The 20,900-nt window shown below is 50.7% G+C and overlaps 1 protein-coding gene across 4 annotated transcripts in view; it reads left to right on the forward strand.

Moving 5' to 3' along the window:
* Positions 1–20,900, forward strand: part of SH3PXD2B (SH3 and PX domains 2B) — a 61,430-nt gene that overhangs the window by 20,294 nt on the left and 20,236 nt on the right. For all 4 annotated transcript variants that reach the window (XM_074552455.1, XM_074552456.1, XM_074552453.1 and 1 more), the window contains exons 3-5: positions 2,912–2,987; positions 11,725–11,801; positions 15,932–16,023. In XM_074552455.1, the coding sequence (XP_074408556.1) occupies positions 2,912–2,987; positions 11,725–11,801; positions 15,932–16,023 (245 nt within the window). The remainder of the gene's footprint in view (positions 1–2,911; positions 2,988–11,724; positions 11,802–15,931; positions 16,024–20,900) is intronic.

Here is a 20,900-nt window from a genome sequence, read left to right on the forward strand (position 1 = left end):
CTAGAGCTCCTTTTTGGGGCAAAACCCTCTGCTTGCCAGGATCCTGCTGGGCAGGGACGCTCCCCTGTCCCCAGCATCCCCTGCAGCACTCCTAATTGCTCTAATTAGGGTTTTATCTCAGGCCTTTCCTGCTGATGAAGCAGCTCTCTGCCAGCCTGCTGGTACAAAGCTGCTTTTCCAGGCTGCCCATTCCTGGGGGTTATCCTGGTTTGTTTTTCCTGTATTTCCCTGTTAATGGACAGCTCGGGATGGGGACAGGGAGTTCTCGGAGTCTGCCTCGCTCCAGACTCACTGCCCAGACATTCCTGGCTAAGGAAAACAGCAAACTGATAAGATTAGTTGCTGGTGCAGATAAATGTGGATGAATGTGCCCTGTGCTGGTGTGGGAGCCTGGGCTGGATCCCCCACTGGGGTTTGTGTGCCCCAGCCCTGGCTCCAGGGCCTGGGATCCCTCTCCCAGCCATAAAGAATCAATAAAAAATGGGATACAGCAGCTTCCCTGTCATAGCAGACACCAGAATTCCTCAAACTGCATCCACTCCAGCCTTTTTCTTTCTCCTTCTCTGTCAGAAATACTTAAATATAATCTTGGAAGGGGAGAAACAATAGATTAATTGTTGCTGGTTTTTTTTTCTCCCTGGGCTGGCTGGGTGCATTGCTGAGAGCAGGACTTGGCCTCTCTGTGCTCTGCTGTGTTTGGTGTCTGGCTGCATCTCTGCTGCCCTGGCTGCCCCTGTCCCTGGGGGCCTGACTGGGATGGGATTTATATATTATATATTATATAGTATATAGTATATAGTATATAGTATATAGTATATAGTATATAGTATATATATTGTATATTGGATGGTATATATATTATATATTATATATTTATTATATATTGTATATGGATGGGATGGGATGGGATGGGATGGGATGGGATGGGAGCAGCCCTATCTGGAGCTTGGAAAGGAACCTTTGCTGCAAAGAGAATTTGTGGGAGTACCCCCATGCCACCCCCTTGCCTCCCTACCTGGAAAATCTGGCACTGGAAGCTGCAGAGCACCCTCTGCTGCCTATCCTGGTGTCCCTCTCCCAGGGTTTGTGGGGTTGCTGCATTTTTACCCTTTTCCCATCCCTTTTGCAGAGCAGGAGCTGCTTTCCCTGGCTTTCCTTGGCAGGAGCAGTGTGCCAGCTGTGCTGCATCCCCATCCTGCAGGACAGGGAGGACAGAAAGGGAACCCCAGAGGCTGGAGCCCTGCCAGCTCTCCCTTGTCTCTGCTGGCATCCCCTGCCTCTGTCTCTGCTCTTTTCCTCTGCTCTTTCCCTCTGTCTCTGCTCTGTTCTGTGTTTTCTGTGTGTGTGCGGCTCAGGAGGATCCCTCAGCCCAGGCTGGGTTTCTGTGGCTCTGTGCTCCTGGATGTGCCATCCCAAGCTGCCTCCCGTGCTCACAGCCAGCTCTGGCTTTGTTTTGCTTGGAGTGAGGTTTTCAGCAGTTCTTCCCACAGGCTCATGGCCAGGAGAGCTGGGCTGGTGTTGGCTGTGCCTCCTCCAGGGCTGGGTGATGTGGCAGCCAGGCTGGCTGGGATCCATGGGATCCCCCCCTGCCCTCTCCTTCCCCACCTTCTCCTCTTCCTGTCCATGCCAGAGCCTGCTCCAGACACTCTGCAGCCCCTTTTCCTCCTTCCAGCAAGGAAAAAAAGAGCAATTTGTTCCTTGCAGGCTGCATGGTGCAGGTCTGGGGGTGGTACTGATGCTTCTGGGCTGGGCTGGAGCAAGGAGAAGGGTTCCCCACACTGAGCAGGGCACAAAGGGAGCTGGAGATGGGCTGGGCTGCAGTTCTGGATGGCTTTGGAGGGATCACATGGCTGGGGAGGGCTCTGGCCAGAGGCACAGCCCAGGCACGTGCTGCTGGCACAGCACAGCCTGCAGCTCTGCCTTGAGCACAGGGAGATCTGCAGCCAGGGATGCTCAGCTGGGGCTGCAGCAGGGGCAGGAGGGCTCCCAGTGCCTCCAGAAATGCTCCTAATGCCTCCAGGAATGCTCTCAGTGCCTCCAGGGTTGCTCCCAGTTCTTCCAGAGTTGCTCCCAGTGCCTCCAGGGTTTCTCCAGTGCCTCCAGGGTTTAACCACAGCCAGCTGTGCAGTGTTTGTGCCTTGTTTTCCTCACCCCTCTCCAGCCACAAGCTCTCCTGAGCTCTGCCCTGCACCACAGCAGAACAGGAGTGCTGCACAGAGGGACAGGGATGTGCTGCCAGCCTGGATTTCCATGGATTGAGGGAAGAGTTCTTGGCTTTTCCTACCTGGGGCTGCTGGAATGAATGTCACCACAGTCCCTGCCTGGTGCCAGGTCTGGGGACATTTTTTCCCTCACAAACCCCTCAGAGTGCCACCCAGGTTCTGAGCTCACTCTGAGGGCTCTTTCTGCTTTTCCTGCTGTCTTTGGGAGTTTTGGGAGTGTTTTTAATTTCTTCTCAAAATGCAGAGGAAAAATACCTCCTTCCATTTGTCCCCTCTGCACCAAACCTCAATAATTTATCCCAGGGTTTGGGATAAATAAATTTATCCCAGAGATCCAAGGGAAAAAAGTGTGACTGCTGCCTGTGCAAGGCTGCAGGTTGGACTTCCCAGGTGCTCAGGACACTTCCTGGGCAGGCTGTCTGCAGTGCCTCCATAAATGTGAATTCTTTAGGCAGAGAGCTCCAGCCAGACCCATTTCAGCACCGGGACACCAGGGAGCTGCAGAAATCCTGGCAGACACTTCACACCCATGCCCTGGGGAAACCAAAGGAGAGTTTGCATCTCCCTCCTCCTCCCAAGGAGGGAGTGTTGGGGTCTCTGCTGTGTTCTGCCTCTCTCCTGGGCAGTGCCTTTGTGTCCTGCCAGTGAATCCCTCATCTTCCTCACCTCTCTTGCATTTCCTTTCCTAGATGCAGATGCTGGACAAGTTCCCCATGGAAGGAGGCCAGAAGGACCCCAAGCAGAGGATCATCCCCTTTCTGCCAGGTAGGACAGGGGCTCCAGCAGGATCCAGAGTGGTTTTGGTATGGCAGGAGCTCTGTGGGACTGAGAGCACACACATGTGTGGGAATACACAGATTTTAGCTCCTATCCCTTACACCATCTGAGCAGCATTGAGTTCCTGGCCTGCAGTGTGTCCTTTAAAACCTCGGATTTGTCACCATTGTGCCCAGTGGATGTTAAACCCCCCAGGACTTCTCTGAACCTCCAGAATTGTTGAGTGGAAGCCCAAGGATTTCTCTGAACTGTCACACACATCTTTTATGAAAAATCCTTTCCTTAGGATTTTTCCTCCTGAGAAGCTGAGAGGCCTCAGGAACAAAATGTAAACATTGATTATCTGCTGCTGTGGAATGCAACAGGTGCATCTGGGATTGGTCTCATGTGGTTGTTTCTAATTAATGGCCAATCACAGTCCAGCTGTCTCAGACTCTCTGTCCACAAGCCTTTGTTATCATTCTTTCTTTTTCTATTCTTAGCCAGCCTTCTGATGAAACCTTTTCTTCTATTCTTTTAGTATAGTTTTAATACAATATATATCATAAAATAATAAATCAAACCTTCTGAAACATGGAGTCAGGTCCTCGTCTCCTCCCTCATCCTCAGACCCCTGTGAGCACTGTCACACTGAACCTCCACAATTGTCGGGTGGAAGCCCCAAAGATTTCTCTCAACCTCCAGAATTGTTGAGTGGAAGCCCCAAAACTGCTCCCACTCTGCTTTCCCTGTCCTGTGCAGCTCCAGGGGACACCAGAGAGGAGGAAAGACAGTGGAATTCAGCCTTGGCTTCCTGCCCTGCTCAAAGCCAGGAGCTCTGTGCCATGTCCAGCACCAGTGGTTTTATGCCCAGAGAGCAGATGTGATAATCTGGGGCACTTTGTGGTGTGGGGATTGCTGCTGTGGGGGAAAAAAGAGCCCTAATGTACCTTGGGAAAATAAGCAGCCTGTGGGGAGTCTCTGTGAGCACAGAGTTGTCTTTACCCCCACCCCCAGCAGCTAATGAGGATATTTAGGAATGTCACAGCACCATAATCACTTCCAGTGGCTGTCGGGTCTGTTTAGTGCAGCCCTTTGTGCTGTGCTCTGCCTCCTGGCTCTTCTAGAAACATAAAGGCCTTTGTGGGCTTTGCTTTGCTCTGAGTGCTGTGGAAAAAAAAAATTAATTTCCATCCCTTTCTGAGCAAGAGGATCTGGTCTGGGTTTGTGATTCTGGCTTGTCCTGGCATTGTAACATCAGCAAAAGCAGAGCTCGGCAGAAAAGCTCACCTGGGGTTACAGCAGAAAAGCTCACCTGGGGTTACAGCAGAAAAGTTCTTGCTGTACAAATGCTCCTGCCAGCAGGGAGAGATGGAGGCCAAATTGGCCAAGGCCATCACTTGGAAAAATTGGGTTTGTGCTCTGCAGAAAATTCCCACCAGAACTCTGCTATTTTTGGGAGGGAAGCCTGGTCAAGCTCTGCTGCTCACACTCACCAGTATTTGTTTCTCCCTGGTGTTGGAATAGTTTCCCTTTGCTCGGAAACGTGTCACTGGGATTTCCACTGTGGGAAAAAAGGGGGTGGAAATTGCTGGAAAAGAAAGGCTGGGCCAGCTGCAGAGCCCTGTGCTTGGGGGAAGGTGTTGTTGGAGCTGGGGATTGTGGTGCCTGCAGGCTCCTGGTGGCTGCCCCTGGACAGCTCAGAGAGCCACAACTGCCCAGGACAGGGTGGGAAGTTCTGCTTCTGAAGAGGATTTCACCTGGGAGGGAGGAAGGCTCTTTTAAAATTAACTGGCTGTCCTGGAGCCTGATTCCTTTCTGGAATCTTTTCCCAGTTTGGGGTGACTGTGGTGGTGTTCACAGGGGTCCCAGGATGAGAATCTGGACTCCATGTTTCAGAAGGCTGATTTTATTATATATATTATATATATAGTATATATTTTTATATATATGTATTATATATAATATATACTTATTATATATTATCTAGTATACATTTTATTTTCTATATTATATTAAAACTATATATATTATATTATATATAATATTTAATATATTATATATTATATAATCTTTAATCTATAATGTGTATAATATACAGTATATATTATATATCATTATTATTACTTATTATATATATGTTTTAATATATATTATATTAAAACTATACTAAAAGAATAGAAGAAGGGATTTCATCAGAAGGCTAGCAAGGAATAGAAAGGAAGGAATGATAATAAAATCTTGTGACTGAGCAGAGTGTCCAAGACAGCTGGACTGTGATTGGCCATTAATTAGAAACAACCACATGAGCCCAATCACAGATTCACCTGTTGCATTCCACAGCAGCAGATAATTATTGGTTTTCTTTTCCTCTGAGGCTTCTCCGCTTCTCAGGAGAAAAAATCCTAAGGAAAGGATTTTTCAGAAAATATCATGGCTACAGATGACAAGCAGTTTTGTCCCAGCTGACCCCCAGCTTTGTCTCTCTCAGGCCAGGGTGCCATCCAGGTGAGCTTGGACTGATTTTCTGCACAAAGGTGGTTCCATCTCCCTGGACTTGCTGGGGTTTAGGTTCTGTTCAGCTTCTGGGAATGCTGGAGTTTGTTCCCAGTCCCGTTTGGAGCATCTGAGTTTCATTAGCAGGGGAGCTTTGGCTGCTGTGGTTTCCTGCAAGCCCTCTGCTTGCTGGGAAGCCCTTGCAGAGCAGCACCAGCCCTGTGGCCACTGCAGCTCTCCAAAATTCTGCTTTTGAAAACAACACCCCCAACTCCTCTTTGTCCTGCTCCCTTCTCAGGACTTCCCTGCTAAACCTTCCTCCTGCAGCTCTGGCTCCCTCACAAACCCCAAAGTGTCCCAAGCTGGGGTCAGCACCATGACCTGAGGAGGTGCCCTGGGGTTTGTGTGTCAGGCTGGGTTCCTGGAATGGGAAGGAGCTCCAGGATTGCCCCACATCCCAACCCCAGCCCACAGGAACTCTGCTGCCTTTGCATTGCCTCATTTTGTGAGCGCCTGCTTTGAGGATTTGACTTTTTATGGGAAATTTCTGGAGGCTCTGGCCTCTCTGAGCAGGTCCGTGATGCTGTCAGGAGGGGATTTTGTAAGTGCAAAACTCCTTCAGCCCTCTGAGCTCTTGTGGAGCCACAGAGCTGGGTCCTGCAAAGCAGAGCAGCTGCACTTGAGCTTTGGGGCCAGGGCATGAGCTCTGGGGCCAGGGCATGAGCTTTGGGGTCAGGACTTGAGCTTTGGGGTCAGGGTTTGAGCTCTGAGCTTTGGGGCCAGGCTTGAGTTTAGGGGTCAGGCTTGAGCTCTTAGCTTTGGGATCAGGCTTGAGCTTTGAGGTCAGGTTTGAGCTTTGAGCTTTGGGGCCAGGCTTGAGTTTTGGGCCCAGGGCGTGAGCTCTGAGCTTTGGGGCCAGGGTTTGAGCTCTGAGCTTTGGGGCCAGGGTTTGAGCTCTGAGCTTTGGGGTCAGACTTGAGCTCTGAGCTTTGGGCCCAGGGCATGAGCTCTGGGCTTTGGGGCCAGGTTTCAGCTCTGAGCTTTGGGCCCAGGGCTCGAGCTCTGAGCTTTGGGGTCAGACTTGAGCTCTGAGTTTTGGGCCCAGGGCTTGTCCCTGTCTGGGCGTTGGCACCACCTTCATCCCACAGAGCAGAGCCTGGTGGTGTTTGGATTTTCCTGGCAGTGCTCCTGCTGTGTGCCTGAAAAGCTCTGGAGGGGAATCTGAAGTGCTTTTTGAGCTCTCTTAGCTGGCCACGAGCCCCTGGCAGAGCTTTTCTGTGGTGCTGCAGCAGCTGTGGCAGCACCCAGCCCCTGGCTGGCACCAGCTGTGCCCTGGCAGGGCTCTGGGCAGCTGCAGACGGACAGAGGGACACAGGGACAGAGCCCTGCTGGGACATCACCCCAGGCTCCCACCCTGGCACAGGGCAATGGAGACCCCAGGAAAGAAAGAAAGAAAGAAAGGAGAGGAGGAGCAGAGCAAACAAATGAGCTCAGCTGGGAGGGCTGTGCCAGATCCTTCAGGAAACAGCTTTGCTGAGGAACGTGGAGCTTTCCAGGCTCCCTGCAGCCCCAGGGGCTGGAGCAGCTCCTGGCCAGCTCTCCTGCCTGCCTGCCTGGAAACGTGAGCCCCTGCAAGGAGGGCTTGCCTGAGGCTGAGCTCACTCTGGCTGTAAAATTGCTTTTCAGGAAGATTTAGCAGTGAGGTTCTGAGTGAAGGGAGCAGGACAAAGAGGGGTTGGGGAGGTTGTTTTTAAAAGCAGAATTAGCCCTGCTTTCTGCTCCCTCCCCAGCCCATCAGCCTGCTTGAGCTTTGGGGCCAGGGTTTGAGCTCTGAGCTTTGGGGCCAGGGTTTGAGCTTTGGGGCCAGGGTTTGAGCTTTGGGGCCAGGGTTTGAGCTCTGAGCTTTGGGGCCAGGGTTTGAGCTTTGGGGTCAGGGTTTGAGCTCTGAGCTTTGGGGCCAGGGTTTGAGCTCTGAGCTTTGGGGCCAGCATAACTCCCAGCGTAACTGTGAGGGTGCTTTATCTCCCCACAAAACCTCTGTGATGGAAATGGGAGAAAACTTGTCGCTGTCGAGGCGGTCACTGCTCTGTCCCAGTGAAACCTGAGGCAATGGGGACCTGGCTGCATTTTTTTCCAGCCCCCCCCTATTTTGGGGCTGCTCCATCAATTTTTGCTCTGGATCAATCAGATAAAGCAAATCAGCCTTGATTACCCACAGAGGAGTTTGGTTCTTCCACTCCTGGGGATCAGATCCTTGCTGGCACCAGAGGAATTTTCATGGCCAGACAGAATCCCTTCAATGGAGCTTTTTTTTGCCTTTGTAGGGATTAATAGGTTTTTAAAGTCCAGAAAAAGCAGGCAGCGCATTCTGGAGCGTGGGTGCTTGCACAGCCATTGTGTGTTGGAGCCTTATCTCAGCTGCCTTTTTCCAAAATCAACTTGTTTGACACATTCCTGGGTGATAAATGTTCCGTGCTCTCTCAGCTTTGTTTGTTTCTGTGAAGGACAGTGCATTTTCAGGGTGTTTTTACAGTGGATTTTAGCACACTTCCTGCTGGAGGGAATTCCTGCTGCCAGCAGGGATGGAGCCTCGCTGCTCATTGCTCATGCATGACATTATCTATGTAAATAAGAAAATCTAATTATTTCTGACTCCTGGCATCGTGACAAGAGAGGGAAGCTGAGCAAATGGAGCGTGCAGCAGCTCTAGCCTTTGCAGCTGATGGAAACCCATCCCCAGCAGAGCTGCCCCTTCACCTCTCTTGTCCTTGGTGTTGCTCATCCTGGGGCAGGAGCAGTGCTGGGAGGGGAAAATGGGTTTGGAATGTGGAGCCATGGGATGGTTTGGGTTGGAAGGGACCTTAAAGGTCACCTCACCCACCCTGCCATGGGCAGGGCACATCCCCTGTCCCAGGAGCTCCCAGCCCTGGCCAGCCTGGCCTTGGGCACTGCCAGGACCTGCCTGAGGGTTCTTACAGGCTCTGGAAGCAACAAAAAAAGCTCCAGGGAGAGAATTCTGGGAGTGAGGAGGGGGGAGCCATCCCCTGTGGCTGCAGCATTGTTCAGGAGCTCTCTGCACCCCTCAGTCTCCTGTGCTCCCCTTGTGTGTGACCGTGCTCACAGGGGTTTTTGGATGAGGGAAGAGACAAGGATCTGACTCCAGGTTTCAGCAGGCTTGATTTATTATTTTATGATATATATTACATTAAAACTGCACTAAAAGAATAGAAGAAAAGGTTTCATCAGAAGGCTAGCTAAGCTAAGAATAGAATAGCAAAGAATGATAACAAAGGCTCTGTCTCAGAGTCTCTGTCCAAGCCAGCTGAGCTGTGATTGGGCATTAATTAGAAACAACCACATGAGACCAATCACAGATGCACCTGTTGCATTCCACAGCAGCAGATAATCAATGTTTACATTTTGTTCCTGAGGCCTCGCAGCTTCTCAGGAGGAAAAATCCTAAGGAAAGGATTTTTCATGAAGAGATGTCTGCAACGCTTGTGCTTTGTTGTCTTGGGCCATGGGAAAAGCCCCACTGGACAGCAATCCCCACTGGAATTTCTGCTGAAATTCCTGTATAAATTCTCAGATTTAGGTGTGGGCCAAGGCAAACCTGCCCAGGGAAATGCTGCAGGTTGCCCACCTCTCCCTTGCAGGAGGGAAGGGGTTTCCTGCTCTCTCCTGCCTGTCAGCTCAAGGGTTTCTATTGCTGGATTTGGCAGCACTGAAGGAGCTGCAATTATGTTAATTTAGCTTTTTGATTAAAGTCAGCTTTTTGTTAGAAAATAAACTTCCTTGTTGAAAAATACCAGCTCTAGAGCAAATGGAGAGAGGAGCTGGGTTTCCTGCTGCTTCACATGCTCCATGCCTGGGCTAATTTAAGATCACTTGTGATGAATTTATTCCCCCAAACTGTATTCTTTTTATTATTACTCACTAGCATATGTTTGTTAAACATTTCAATATTCCCACACCCAGAGCTTATTATTTCAGCCATTTGTAACCTACCCACCCAGCAGTGATTTCACTTTGGCAGGCCCAGAACCAGAACAGCCCTTCCTTACCTCTGCCAGCAGAACTGGTGTGATCCATTCATCTTTTTAGCAATCATCATTCAGGCAGGATCCTCAGCAGCAAACACGCTGGGATTGCTGATGCAAAGGCAAAACTTGATCATTCTCTTGTCAGATGGAAAATTATTGCTCAGGGCAAGGAGTGGAGCTCCAGCCTGGGTGCTGGTCCCAGTCTCACCAGAGAAATCCCCTGTTCCAGGCTATCCACTCTCAAAATAGGAGAAGATTGAATAGAGGGGGATTTTGTCACAAAGGCTGCCAGATTTGGCTCTTCTGGACATGTCACAGACATCTTTTATGAAAAATCCTTTCCTTAGGATTTTTCCTCCTGAGAAGCTGCGAGGCCTCAGGAACAAAATGTAAACATTGATTATCTGCTGCTGTGGGATGCAACAGGTGCATCTGTGATTGGTCTCATGTGGTTGTTTGTAATTAATGGCCAATCACAGTCAGCTGGCTCGGACACGGAGCCCGAGCCACAAACCTTTGTTATCATTCATTCCTTTCTATTCTATTCTTAGCCAGCCTTCTGATGAAACCTTTTCTTCTATTCTTTTAGTATACTTTTAATGTAATATATATCATAAAATAATAAATCAGCCTGCTGAAACATGGAGTCAGATCCTTGTCTCTTCCCTCATCCAAGAGCCCCTGTGAGCACCATCACATTGGCACACTTTGAGAGGGAATGCACTGCAGATCAGAGCATTTCCCACCATCCCTGTCCCAGCCCTGCTGCCAAGGGCCCAGAATTGAGGAGAAATGAGGAGCGATGCTGGGCTGAGCTGCCTGACCCCCTCCCTTCCCCTGCAGGGCAAGGATGGAGCTGCCTCTGAATGGATCCAGCCCTGTTCCAAAGCATTCACTGAGCCTGGCAGGAGATTTGGCTCCTCCAGGAGGTTCTTGCTCGTGCTCTTTGCAAGCTGAAGTTGGCTTGGCTTTAGTTCATCTCTGCTTCAAAAATGCATTGGCAGCTTGCTCAAGTCACCCGTGATGCAGCCCCTGGCCAAGTCAGGGAGAGGCACAGGGGGTGACCCAGCCCTGCATTGCAAACTGGGATAAATCACCCAGCCCTGGAGTTCACACTCTGATCAATGACTCAGCCCTGGGTTTCAAATTGCCAGAACCATGTGACCATTTCCCTGTGCCCTGCTCTTGGTAGCATCCAGCCCCTGGATTCAGTAATTCCAGGGGAAAGGGGACAAAGGGACAAAGACATGGTGTGGCTCCCCAGGGGCTTTTTCCCTGCTCCCATGTGGTTGGCAAGGGTGGAGCGAGGGGAGTTTGGCTTCTGGCTTTCCCTTTGATAAATGAAGGGATTGCTGCTCTCCTGGGGTTCAGGGGTGGGATTGGAAACCCAAACAGGCACAGAAAAGACTTTCCTGTTGTATTAGAGCTGCCAGGAGGAACCTGAGGGAACTTCATTGCCACAAAGCTCAGTTTTGCAGGTGATGGTGGTGCAGAGCAGTTCCTGGAGCTTTGGGAAGTGCTCTGAAATGCTGCCAGCACCAACCCTTTTGATCAGGGATCTGTTTCACTGTCTGCTAATGGCTTTTGTCTCCTTAAACCAGGGAGGCTGTTCTCTGAGAGAGCAGCTTGAAGCATTTAGGACTCATTAGGCTTCAAAGGAAAGAGGCCTGTACCATAACCAGAGGGGAGGAAACGGAGTGGCAAGAGGATCCCATTAATGGAGAACAAAAATAAACCCCAGACAGGAAGGAAAATTCTATAGGTCTGACTCAGAGCTGCAGACACTGTGGCTTCCAGGAGCTGCACAGGGAAAAACCCTCTGGGCTTGGCTGCTGCCACACTGGAGCTGGGCACCCTGGACAATGGGACAAGGGATGTCCTGCAGCCTCTGCCAGGGATTCTGTCCAGCCCAGACTTGCACAGCAGCAAACAGAGGGGTGTGATTTGTGTGGGGGATGCTCCTCATCACTGGTGAGAGACCAGGGCATGCAGTTTGCTAGGGGCTGTTTCTTCTTCTCTCTCCTGTCTCTCTTCTTCTCTCTCCTTGCCACTTGAACTGTGCCTGATTCTGGTGAGGTGTTTAACCCATATGAGGAAACGGGGTTTTCTTGGGTATGGTGCTTTTGGGAACAGGAAAAAGGTCCTGACAGAGTGATCCCAAAGGGTGCAGAGCTGACCTCGTGTCCCTGTCTGCTCTGGTGTTTCAGGGAAGATTCTCTTCCGCCGGAGCCACATCCGCGACGTGGCGGTGAAACGGCTGATCCCCATCGATGAGTACTGCAAGGTAAGGGCATCCCGATCACAGGATCACACATGGGATCACACAGAATCCCACAGGGTCACACAAAATCCCACAGGATCACACAGAGAATCACGCAGAATCGCAGAATCACTGCGTTGGAAGAAACCTTCAAGATCGTGTCCAACCCAGCCCCAGCACCACAACCAAACCCTGGCACCCAGTGCCACATCCAGGCTTTGTTAAACACACCCAGGGATGGTGGCTCCACCACCTCCCTGGGCAGAACATTCCAGAACTTTATCACTCTTTCTGTGAAGAACTTTTTTCCTCATATCCAACCCTTGGTGCAGCTTGCACCTTCCTGCTGGGCTCTGCCTGCCTCCTGTCCCTTCTCCAGCTGCAGAGCACAGCCAGCTCTGGAAGGGCTGGGCATCACCTGGCTGTGTCCATCACCACAAGTCTGCAGTGAAATGGCTCCATGCAGGATTTGGTTTGAAGCTCCTCAGAGCCTTTCCTTTCCCATCTTTTGGGAAAGCTCCTCCTGTTTAATGTGGCAGACAGCACTTGAGGCTATAGGATGGTGGGGCGGCTCCAGACTGGGATGCAGGCTCCAGTTACTGGTTACAAAACCAGGGTAAGATGAGTTGTACCTCAGAAATTTATTGGAACAGAGAGAAGGCTGAGACAATTTGCTCCATACCCTTGAAGGATATAAAACTGCGCTGAAGTGTAAGGGAAATTATGATTTTTAGGGCAGATTTTTTTTGGCAGGGGAAACAAAATTCTCAAGTCCACGACGAACTATTTTCACACAAATCCAGTGTGTCACATCTCATCGTGTCAAAAACATGCTTTGGTGCTTGCAGCAACCATGGTAGGACTGGCACCTCCAAAATCCAGTCTGAATGTTGTTGGAAATTTATGCAAAGACTGTAAAACCCATGGGAGAAGTGGAGGAATGGTAAAATCCCCCTGGCATCCCTGAGGTGAGGGAGGTGTGGCAGTGCCTGTGTGGGGTGGGGGGAGGCTCTGGGGTTTGGGGCTCAGCCAGGGAGGAATAACAACCCCAGGTGTGACCGTGTTCACAGGGGTCTTATGTTGAAGGAAGAGATGAGGATCTGACTCCATATTTCAGAAATCTGATTTATTATTTTATGATATGTATTACATTAAAACTTTACTAAAAGAATAGAAGCAAAGGTTTCATCTCAGAAGGCTGGCTAAGAATAGAATAGCAAAGAATGATAACAAAGGTTTGTGGCTCGGACAGAGAGAGAGCCAGCTGACTGTGATTGGCCATTAATTAGAAACAACCACATGAGCCCAATCCCAGATGCACCTGTTGCATTCCACAGCAGCAGATAATCAATGTTTACATTTTGTTCCTGAGGCCTCCCAGCTTCTCAGGAGGAAAAATCCTAAAGAAAGGATTTTCATGAAAAGATGTCTGTGACACCCAGGGATGGAAATGGAGTGGGAAACGCATCCTGACAGCTCTGCAGAGGGGCTGCAGATGGGAATCACAAGGTGGGGTGCAAGGTGTGCTCTGAGCTGTCCTGGGGGAGCTGATGGTGCTTGGCCACTGAGCTGTGTCACTGCACAGACAGACACAGCCATAAATCCCATTTTGGGCAAGAAAACGTCCCTCAGTGATGAAATGCTGCAGCTGCCTCTTGCAGAGCAATGCCATTAGTGGCATCAAATATAATGAAGCCATTTTCCTTAACAAGAGGAAGGTAATGGCTGATGTTCTGTGACCCACTTAGGGAGCTGTGCTTTAATGCATCACCCAGCAGTGCCCAGCTCTCCCTCCTGGCCTTGCTGCTGCTGCTTACCCGGAAAGCAGCTGGGCTGAGCTGGCTCTGGGGCTGCAGAGATGGCAAATGAGCTGGGGGTTAGCAGGAGGAAGCTGAGAGAGGAAGGTTTTCTTTATTGCCATCATCTCCTCTGGGGGAAGTTGGGTGTTTTCGTTCTCTGGGAGAGCCCTGCAAAGAGGATGGGTGAGATTTGGGGTGGAAGCCAGGGAGGAGGAGATGGAGGGAAGCACTGCTTTCACAGGGCTCTGTTCCAGCTCCTGCTGCACTGGAAAACGTGGCAATTTAAGGTAAAGTGCAGGAAAAGCAGTGAAAGAATCAGAGCAAACTGGTAGGAGCAATGAGTTGCTAAATGAGACTTGGGACAGCCATGGATTGGCAAGGAGAGGGAGCAGAGGCCTGAAATGTCTTCTCATTCCTCCAGTTTATTCTCTTTGGTCTTTCCCATGGTGTGGGATCTGCCTTCCTCCTGTCTGAGGGATTTTGGGGAAGTGTCAGAGGGGGTTGATGGAGGAGTGATGATGCTCTACCCCAAAGAGACTGGGTGGCCCACTGAGAATGCTGCTGCCCTGAGAAAGGCAAGAAAATCTTTTTTCACTGCCTGCAGAATGGATTTTAACCCAACAAGGATCTTGTATCTTTGATCCTTTCCCCTCAGGCCTGCAGGAAGGATAGGAAAGGAGACTTGGCTGTGGCTCCAGCACCAAAGCTGTGCCCTGCTTTGGGAGGCAGGGCCAGAGGTGGGACAGACAGACACCAGGCAGGGCCAGAGGTGGGACAGACAGACACCAGGCTGTTTGTGCCTCTGTTTCTGTGGCCAGCAGGACAGCTGTGGCCTGCTTGGCTCAGCAGAGCCAGCTCTAGGTGGGCTTCCTTCCAAACGTGCTGGAAATGAGCTGTGGGCCCTTTGTCTCCCCCTTCCAGCCCAGGGTGTTCTCTGGGATCATCCCCTCCTTTCTGAGGGCACAGAGCCTTCTCCAGGCCACAAAACCCAGAGATTTTGGCAAGGGGAAATCGCTTAGATCATGGGATGCTGGAGCTGGGGAGTGGTACCACATGGGAATGGCATCCACGCAAAACCTGATATTTGAATAGCCCTTCCCTGAGCCCAGCAGCCATGGAAGGAGTGGTTTTCTCTGTGCTGTGTCTCACATGATGCTGTTCAGTCTGGCCCATGATTAGTGGGCTGACAGGCTGCTGTGCTGGCACTGAGGCACTGCTGCTCATGGCTGGAAAGGCTTTGGGCCAGCTCTTGGGGCAGTGAGGAGCCACATCTGATCTCTGTGGTCACCCCAGGGCTCTGCTGCTGTGGTTTTGTGTGCAGGATAGAAATGAGGGGAGGTTTGCTGTGCCCACGCTGCTGTCACGGGACTGCAAACAGAGGGGAGGGGGAATTGTGCAGAAATCTGGTTATAAATCTGCTCCAGCTCAGGCTGAAGCTCTGCTCCCTGATCTGAAATACTCCCTTTTCCCTCTGCCCTCCCAGCCAGGCACTCTCACCCTGCAGGTCCCACTGTTGAAGCTTTTTTTACAACAGATTCCTTGAAGGGAAAGAAGCAGAGGGAATTTTGCATCTCCTGCAGCAGAGCAGCCTCCAGCCCTGGTGTCTGTGCTCTTGCCTCTTCCTTCTCTCCCTGCCCCTTCCCAAGTTCCCATTGCCCAAAGGAGCATTTTTAGGCTGTGCTGAGGTGGCACTGAGAGCCTGCCATGTGTAAAGTGCCCAGCCTTTCCCAGGGATGGGAAATGGAACTGGGAGGCTGCATGGGCACTCCAGCCTCTGGCACAACATCTGCCCCAAAGGTGGAGCTGGCTAAGCAGGGCCTGGGCAGTCTGTGGTGGGTGGTGGGTGGCAGAGGGGCTCTCTGGGTCTGAGATTCCTTGAAGGGAAAGAAGCAGAGGGAATTTTCCATCTCCTGCCATTCCACAGAAGCACAGCAGCCTCCCAGCCCTGGTGTCTGTGCTCTTGCCTCTTCCTTCTCTCCCTGCCCCTTCCCAAGCTGCCATTGCCCAAAGGAGCATTTTTAGGCTGTGCTGAGGTGGCACTGAGAGCCTGCCACGTGTAAAGTGCCCAGCCTTTCCCAGGGATGGGAAATGGAACTGGGAGGCTGGGTAGGCTCCCAGCCTCTGGCACAACATCTGCCCCAAAGGCTGGAGCTCTCTGGGGCAGTCTCTGCTTTTTCTCCTCCAGTCTGACTGCAGCAGGGTGGGTGGTGGGTGGGAGAGGGGCTCTCTGGGTCTGGTGCTGGGAACCCCTTGGGTGCCACTGGTGTCCCAGGTCCCTGCACTGGGCTCCTGGCACAGTGTGGATGCTGCTATCAGCAGTGTGTGTGTGTGTGTGTGTGTGTGTTTGCTCCCCAGGCTCTGATCCAGCTGCCCCCCTACATCTCCCAGTGTGAGGAGGTGCTGCAGTTCTTCGAGACACGGCCTGACGACCTGAGCCCCCCCAAAGAGTGAGTGGGTGGGTGTGCCTCTGCTGGGGGGGACAGACTGGGAGGGGGGAGACAAACTGGGATGGTGAGACATGAACTGGGATGGTGGGGACACAAACTGGGAGGGTGGGGAGAGACTGGGATGGTGAGACACAAACTGGGATGTGATGGGACACAAACTGGGATGGTGGTGAGACATGAATTGCCTTGGGCTTGCTGATCCCCAGCACTCTGGTGTTCGTGAGCAATTCCCTTGTGAGTCACAGGACTGGGATTTGGACACTTTGGTCCCACTCTGCAGCTCAGTGTGGATGCTGTTCTCCAGTGGGGAAGTGGAAACACTTCTCTGTACCCCATGAAGTGTTGGTCTCTTCTTGAGCCTCTTTCTCCTTGCAAACAGCACTCTCAGGAACATGATCAGCCTGAAGAGCCTCACTTCACACACTTGCACCAACTCTGCCTCCTTGGAAGGGCATTTCCCTCCCCAAACCCATGAGCCCCATCCATTACAACACTCGAGAGCCTCTCCATGCAAACCCAGGGAGGCTTGCAGGGAACCTTACACAACTCAGTGTGGTTCTGAGTCTTGTGACTGTGAGCTGCTCTGGCCAGGAGCCACCCATCCATCTCCTGCTGATCACGAGCAGCAGGAATCTGAGCAGCCTCCTCCATGTGCTGCTCTCCCTTCTCTGCTGCCTGTGACAGGGCTCTGAGCACTGCAGGAGCCTGACTGACTGTCAGGCGAGAGGCAATAAATTGATTTGACACCACTCTCTATTGGCAGGGTGTGGAGGTAGATAAAGGGGTTTTGTTTTTCCCCCCGAAGCAGCAGCTGAGCCTGTCAGGTCTCCAGCTCAGTGCTGTGCTTGTGTGTTCTACATCTTCTCCCTGGGTTTTTGATTATTTTATTCCCTCTCTCAATTCCCCCTTCCCCCAAACCTGCTTTCCTCCTTTGGCTCCTGTTTCTATTGCCTTGGCCTGTCATCATTTCTCTGCAGCTCGTGGTCACTGATGAGATTGGTCTGAGAGCCCCAGAGCCCATTAACTGATTGCTTGCTGTCTCTGATGCTCTCATCTGTCCTGCCCAGCTATTGCTCACCACTTAACCTGCTGCTCCAGGGGTCATCATCCCTCTGGGAAGGTCATTCCTCAGGGAAGGTCATTCCTTTGGGAATGTCATCTCTAAGGAGAGGTCATCTCTCAGGGAAGATCATCTCTCAGGGGCAAGCAAGGGACACCAGGACAAGATGAGCTTGCAAGGACATCAGAGGGGGTGTATTAGAGGGTAGGGCTGTTTTGAGATGTTTGTGCAGGCATCTTTGAGCCCTGCATGAGGAGGAGGAGCTGCTCTGCAGTAGGAGTCAGGTCTTGGAGTAGGAGTCAGGTCTGTACCCTCTCTCCTCACCTTTATTTCGTTTTTTAGGCTGAGCCAGAAATGAGGCAGGGTGGGCACTGTGGCCAGAGCATTCAGGTGTCTGGGGACACCTTTGGGGCAGCCCTGGGAGCTGCTGTGCTTGCAACTGGAGCTCCCAGCCCTCTGTCCTTGCATCCCTCAGTGCCAGTCCCCTGTCACCTCCCTGCTTTGGGCCTGAGACACAAGGGACTGCCTGGAGCCCAATCCCAAACATGATTTTATGGTGGGACAATCCACAGGGGCCTGGGTGCAGAATTCTGTGAGTTTGTGAGTTTTGACCACTGCAGGGTGAGCAGGTGATGCTGAATCCAGTGGTGGTCATGTTGCCTGCCCCTCTCCATGGGGAATGTGCTGCTTCCCTTTCTCCCCCTCCCCATGAGGAGATCCAAGCTTGCAGCCCACAGAGGGCCCCAGTGGGTGCCCCTTGTCCCTTTGCCTCCATCAGCCAAACCCTGCAGCATCCCAAGGACATCCCCGTTGTGTCCCCCATCCCATTCCAAATGCCAGAGGAGTATTTATTAGCTGCAATTCAAAATGCTAATGAATCCAAGTCCTTGGCTGTGTCCTCTGGAGGGGCTGGGAGCCCATTCCCAAGGCCTGGAGTGCTGCCAGCTCAGCACTAAGGAGATGGGAGCTGTGATAGACGGCTGGGCTGGATCAGACGTGACGGCGTGTCTGGGGCTGGCCCGGATGTCATCCCTCATCCAGCACAGAAACATTCTGCTCTGGGAAGCTGAAAGGGAGCCAGGCCTTGAACACAGTGGGGGAAAGGAAAAAAAAAAAGGAAAAAAAAAAAAAGGAAAATATTTTTATGCTGGGTGGCTGAAAGGTGGGGATGAGGGAGGGAAGAGGACTGGTCAGCCACTCTCATGGAAGCCTCCTGCTCCCTGTCCCTTCCCTGGGCACCCCTGGCTGACCCCTCTGCTCACCCCTGCCCACCAGGGTGGCAGCTGCTGGCAGAGGAGGGGACGTGCCTGTGAGTGCTGTTGGATCCACCCTGTGCTTGTCCTGTCTGAGGGCAGGTGAGGCTTCACCCAACTCACTGCACCCCAGGGTGTCAAACCCTGCCAGGGCCACAGCTGGCTGCAGCCCTTGGAGCTCTGCTGAAATGCAGCCCTTGGAATTCTGGTTCAACTGAAGTTCATGGAGTTCTGATTTAACTGCAGTTTGTGGAATTCTGATTCAACTGCAAGTAATGGAATCCTGGTTTAATTGCAGTCCTTGGAATTCTGGTTTTAACTGCAGTTTGTGGAATTCTGATTCAACTGCAAGTAATGGAATCCTGGTTTAACTGCAGTCCTTGGAATTCTGGTTTTAACTGCAGTTTGTGAAATTCTGTTTTAGCTGGAGCTCTTGGAGCTCTGGTTTAACTGCAGTTCATGGAGCTCTGGTTTAACTGTAAGTCATGGAATTCTGATTTAACTGTGGTTTGTGGAGCTTTGGTTTAACTGTAAGTCATGGAATTCTGCTTTAACTGCAGTTTGTGGAGCTCTGATTTAATTGCAGTTTGTGGAGCTTTGGTTTAACTGCAGTTTATGGAATCCTGGTTTAACTGCAGTTTGTGGAATTGTGATTTAACTGAAGTTCATGGAATTCTGGTTTAACTCCAGTTTGTGGAATTCTGATTTAACTGAAGCTCATGGAGCTCTGGTTTAACTGCAATTCTTGGAGCTCTGGTTTAACTGTAAGTCATGGAATTCTAATTTAACTGCAGTCCTTGGAATTCAGATTTAACTGCAGTTCATGGAGCTCTGCTTTAACTGCAAAGGGTGAACTGAGTCCTTGGTTCTGGCAGTGTTTGGGAATGGAAAGAGGAGCTTGGACAGCCCCAGCCTTTCTCTCCAGGCCCCTGTGGTGTTGTTTTCCCCAGAGCTGGGGCTGAGCCAGGGCTCTCCTGCTTCTCCTGCTCCCTTCAGCAGCTCTGTGCTGAACATCACGAGCAGTGCTCAGCCCTTCCCAACCTCCCCCTGCTCTTCAAGGGAGAGGAAAAGGCTCAAACTCTGAGTTTATTCCTCCTCCTTGCGCCACTGCTCCCATCTGGGCAGGATGTCACAGCCAGGAAGGGAGGTGAAACAGGAATCTCAGCATTTGGTGGGTGAAAGAGGGAGATGAAGCCTTCCCTCCATCCCCTCTTTCCTGATCCCAAATTGTCCTGGAGAGACAACATCAAACAGGAGAGCAGGGAGAGGTGGCAGGGTTTCTACTGGCAGTGACAATTGGTGGCTTTTGTGATGTGGATCCCTGGCTGGAATCACCCCACTGCTTCCAGCTCATGGGCTGCCCAGTGAGGGGCAGAAAGAGGCTGAATCCAGAGGAATTTGTGAAGAGCAGCGAGGGGAGGAGGAGAGGAGAAATGCTTATGGAAAAAGAAACCTCTGGAAAGTCAGCAGTCTGGGGGATGTGGGATTTTTCTCCTCAGTGCTGGATGGAAGCCCTGCAGCTTCAAAGAGCAGAAGTCATCAAATTCCTGCTCCCCACGTCTCTCAGCAGGTCTGGACAGCCCAGGATGCTGAGCTGGGAGCTGCTGTGTGCCCCCCTCAGCTCCCCCAGCCCTTTGCTGCTTTTAACCACAGCAGAGGTGCTGGAAAAGGCTGGGGAGCTCTGAGGGGTGGGCACGGAGCCACTGCTGAGTCAGGGCCTTCAGCTGCTCCCTCTCCAGCTCAGTTTCAGCTCTGGGACATCGGGGAGCCCAGGTTAACTCTGTAGGGAAGCAAGGCCCTAATAGTTATTAATAAATTATTAATATGAATGATTAACCTTGTTATTAGTATTACCAAGAAGTTATTTATTCACTGCCCACAGTTACAAGTGGTTAACTCTGTAAAGAAGCAAGGCCCTAATAGTCATTAATATTATTAATATTAATGATTAACTAGTTATTAGTATTACCAAGCAGTTACTTGTTCACTGCCCACAGTTTCAAGTGGTTAACTCTGTAGAGAAGCAAGGCCCTAATAGTTATTAATAAATTATTAATATTAATGATTAGCTGGTTATTAGTGTTACCAAGCAGTTATTTATTCACTGCCCACAGTTACAAGTGGTTAACTCTGTAGAGAAGCAAGGCCCTAATAGTCATTAATAAATGATTAATATTAATGGCTAACTGGTTATTAGTATTACTAAGCAGTTATGTATTCATTGCTCACAGTGGTTATTAATAAAAATATTAATGACTAACTAGTTATTAGTATTATCAAGCAGTTATTTATTCACTGCCCACAGTTACAAGTGGTTAACTCTGTAAAGAAGCAAGGCCCTAATAGTCATTAATATTATTAATATTAATGATTACCTATTATTAATATTACCAAGCATATTTAGTCACTGCCCAGTTACAAGTGGTTAACTCTGTAAAGAAGCAAGGCCCTAATAGTCATTAATAAATTATTAATTACTAAGTAGTTATTAATATTACCAAGCAGTTATTCATTCATTGCTCACAGTGGTTATTAATAAAAATATTAATGACTAACTAGTTATT

The sequence above is a fragment of the Zonotrichia albicollis genome, chromosome 15, assembly GCF_047830755.1.
Source record: "Zonotrichia albicollis isolate bZonAlb1 chromosome 15, bZonAlb1.hap1, whole genome shotgun sequence".
Taxonomy (NCBI): domain Eukaryota; kingdom Metazoa; phylum Chordata; class Aves; order Passeriformes; family Passerellidae; genus Zonotrichia; species Zonotrichia albicollis.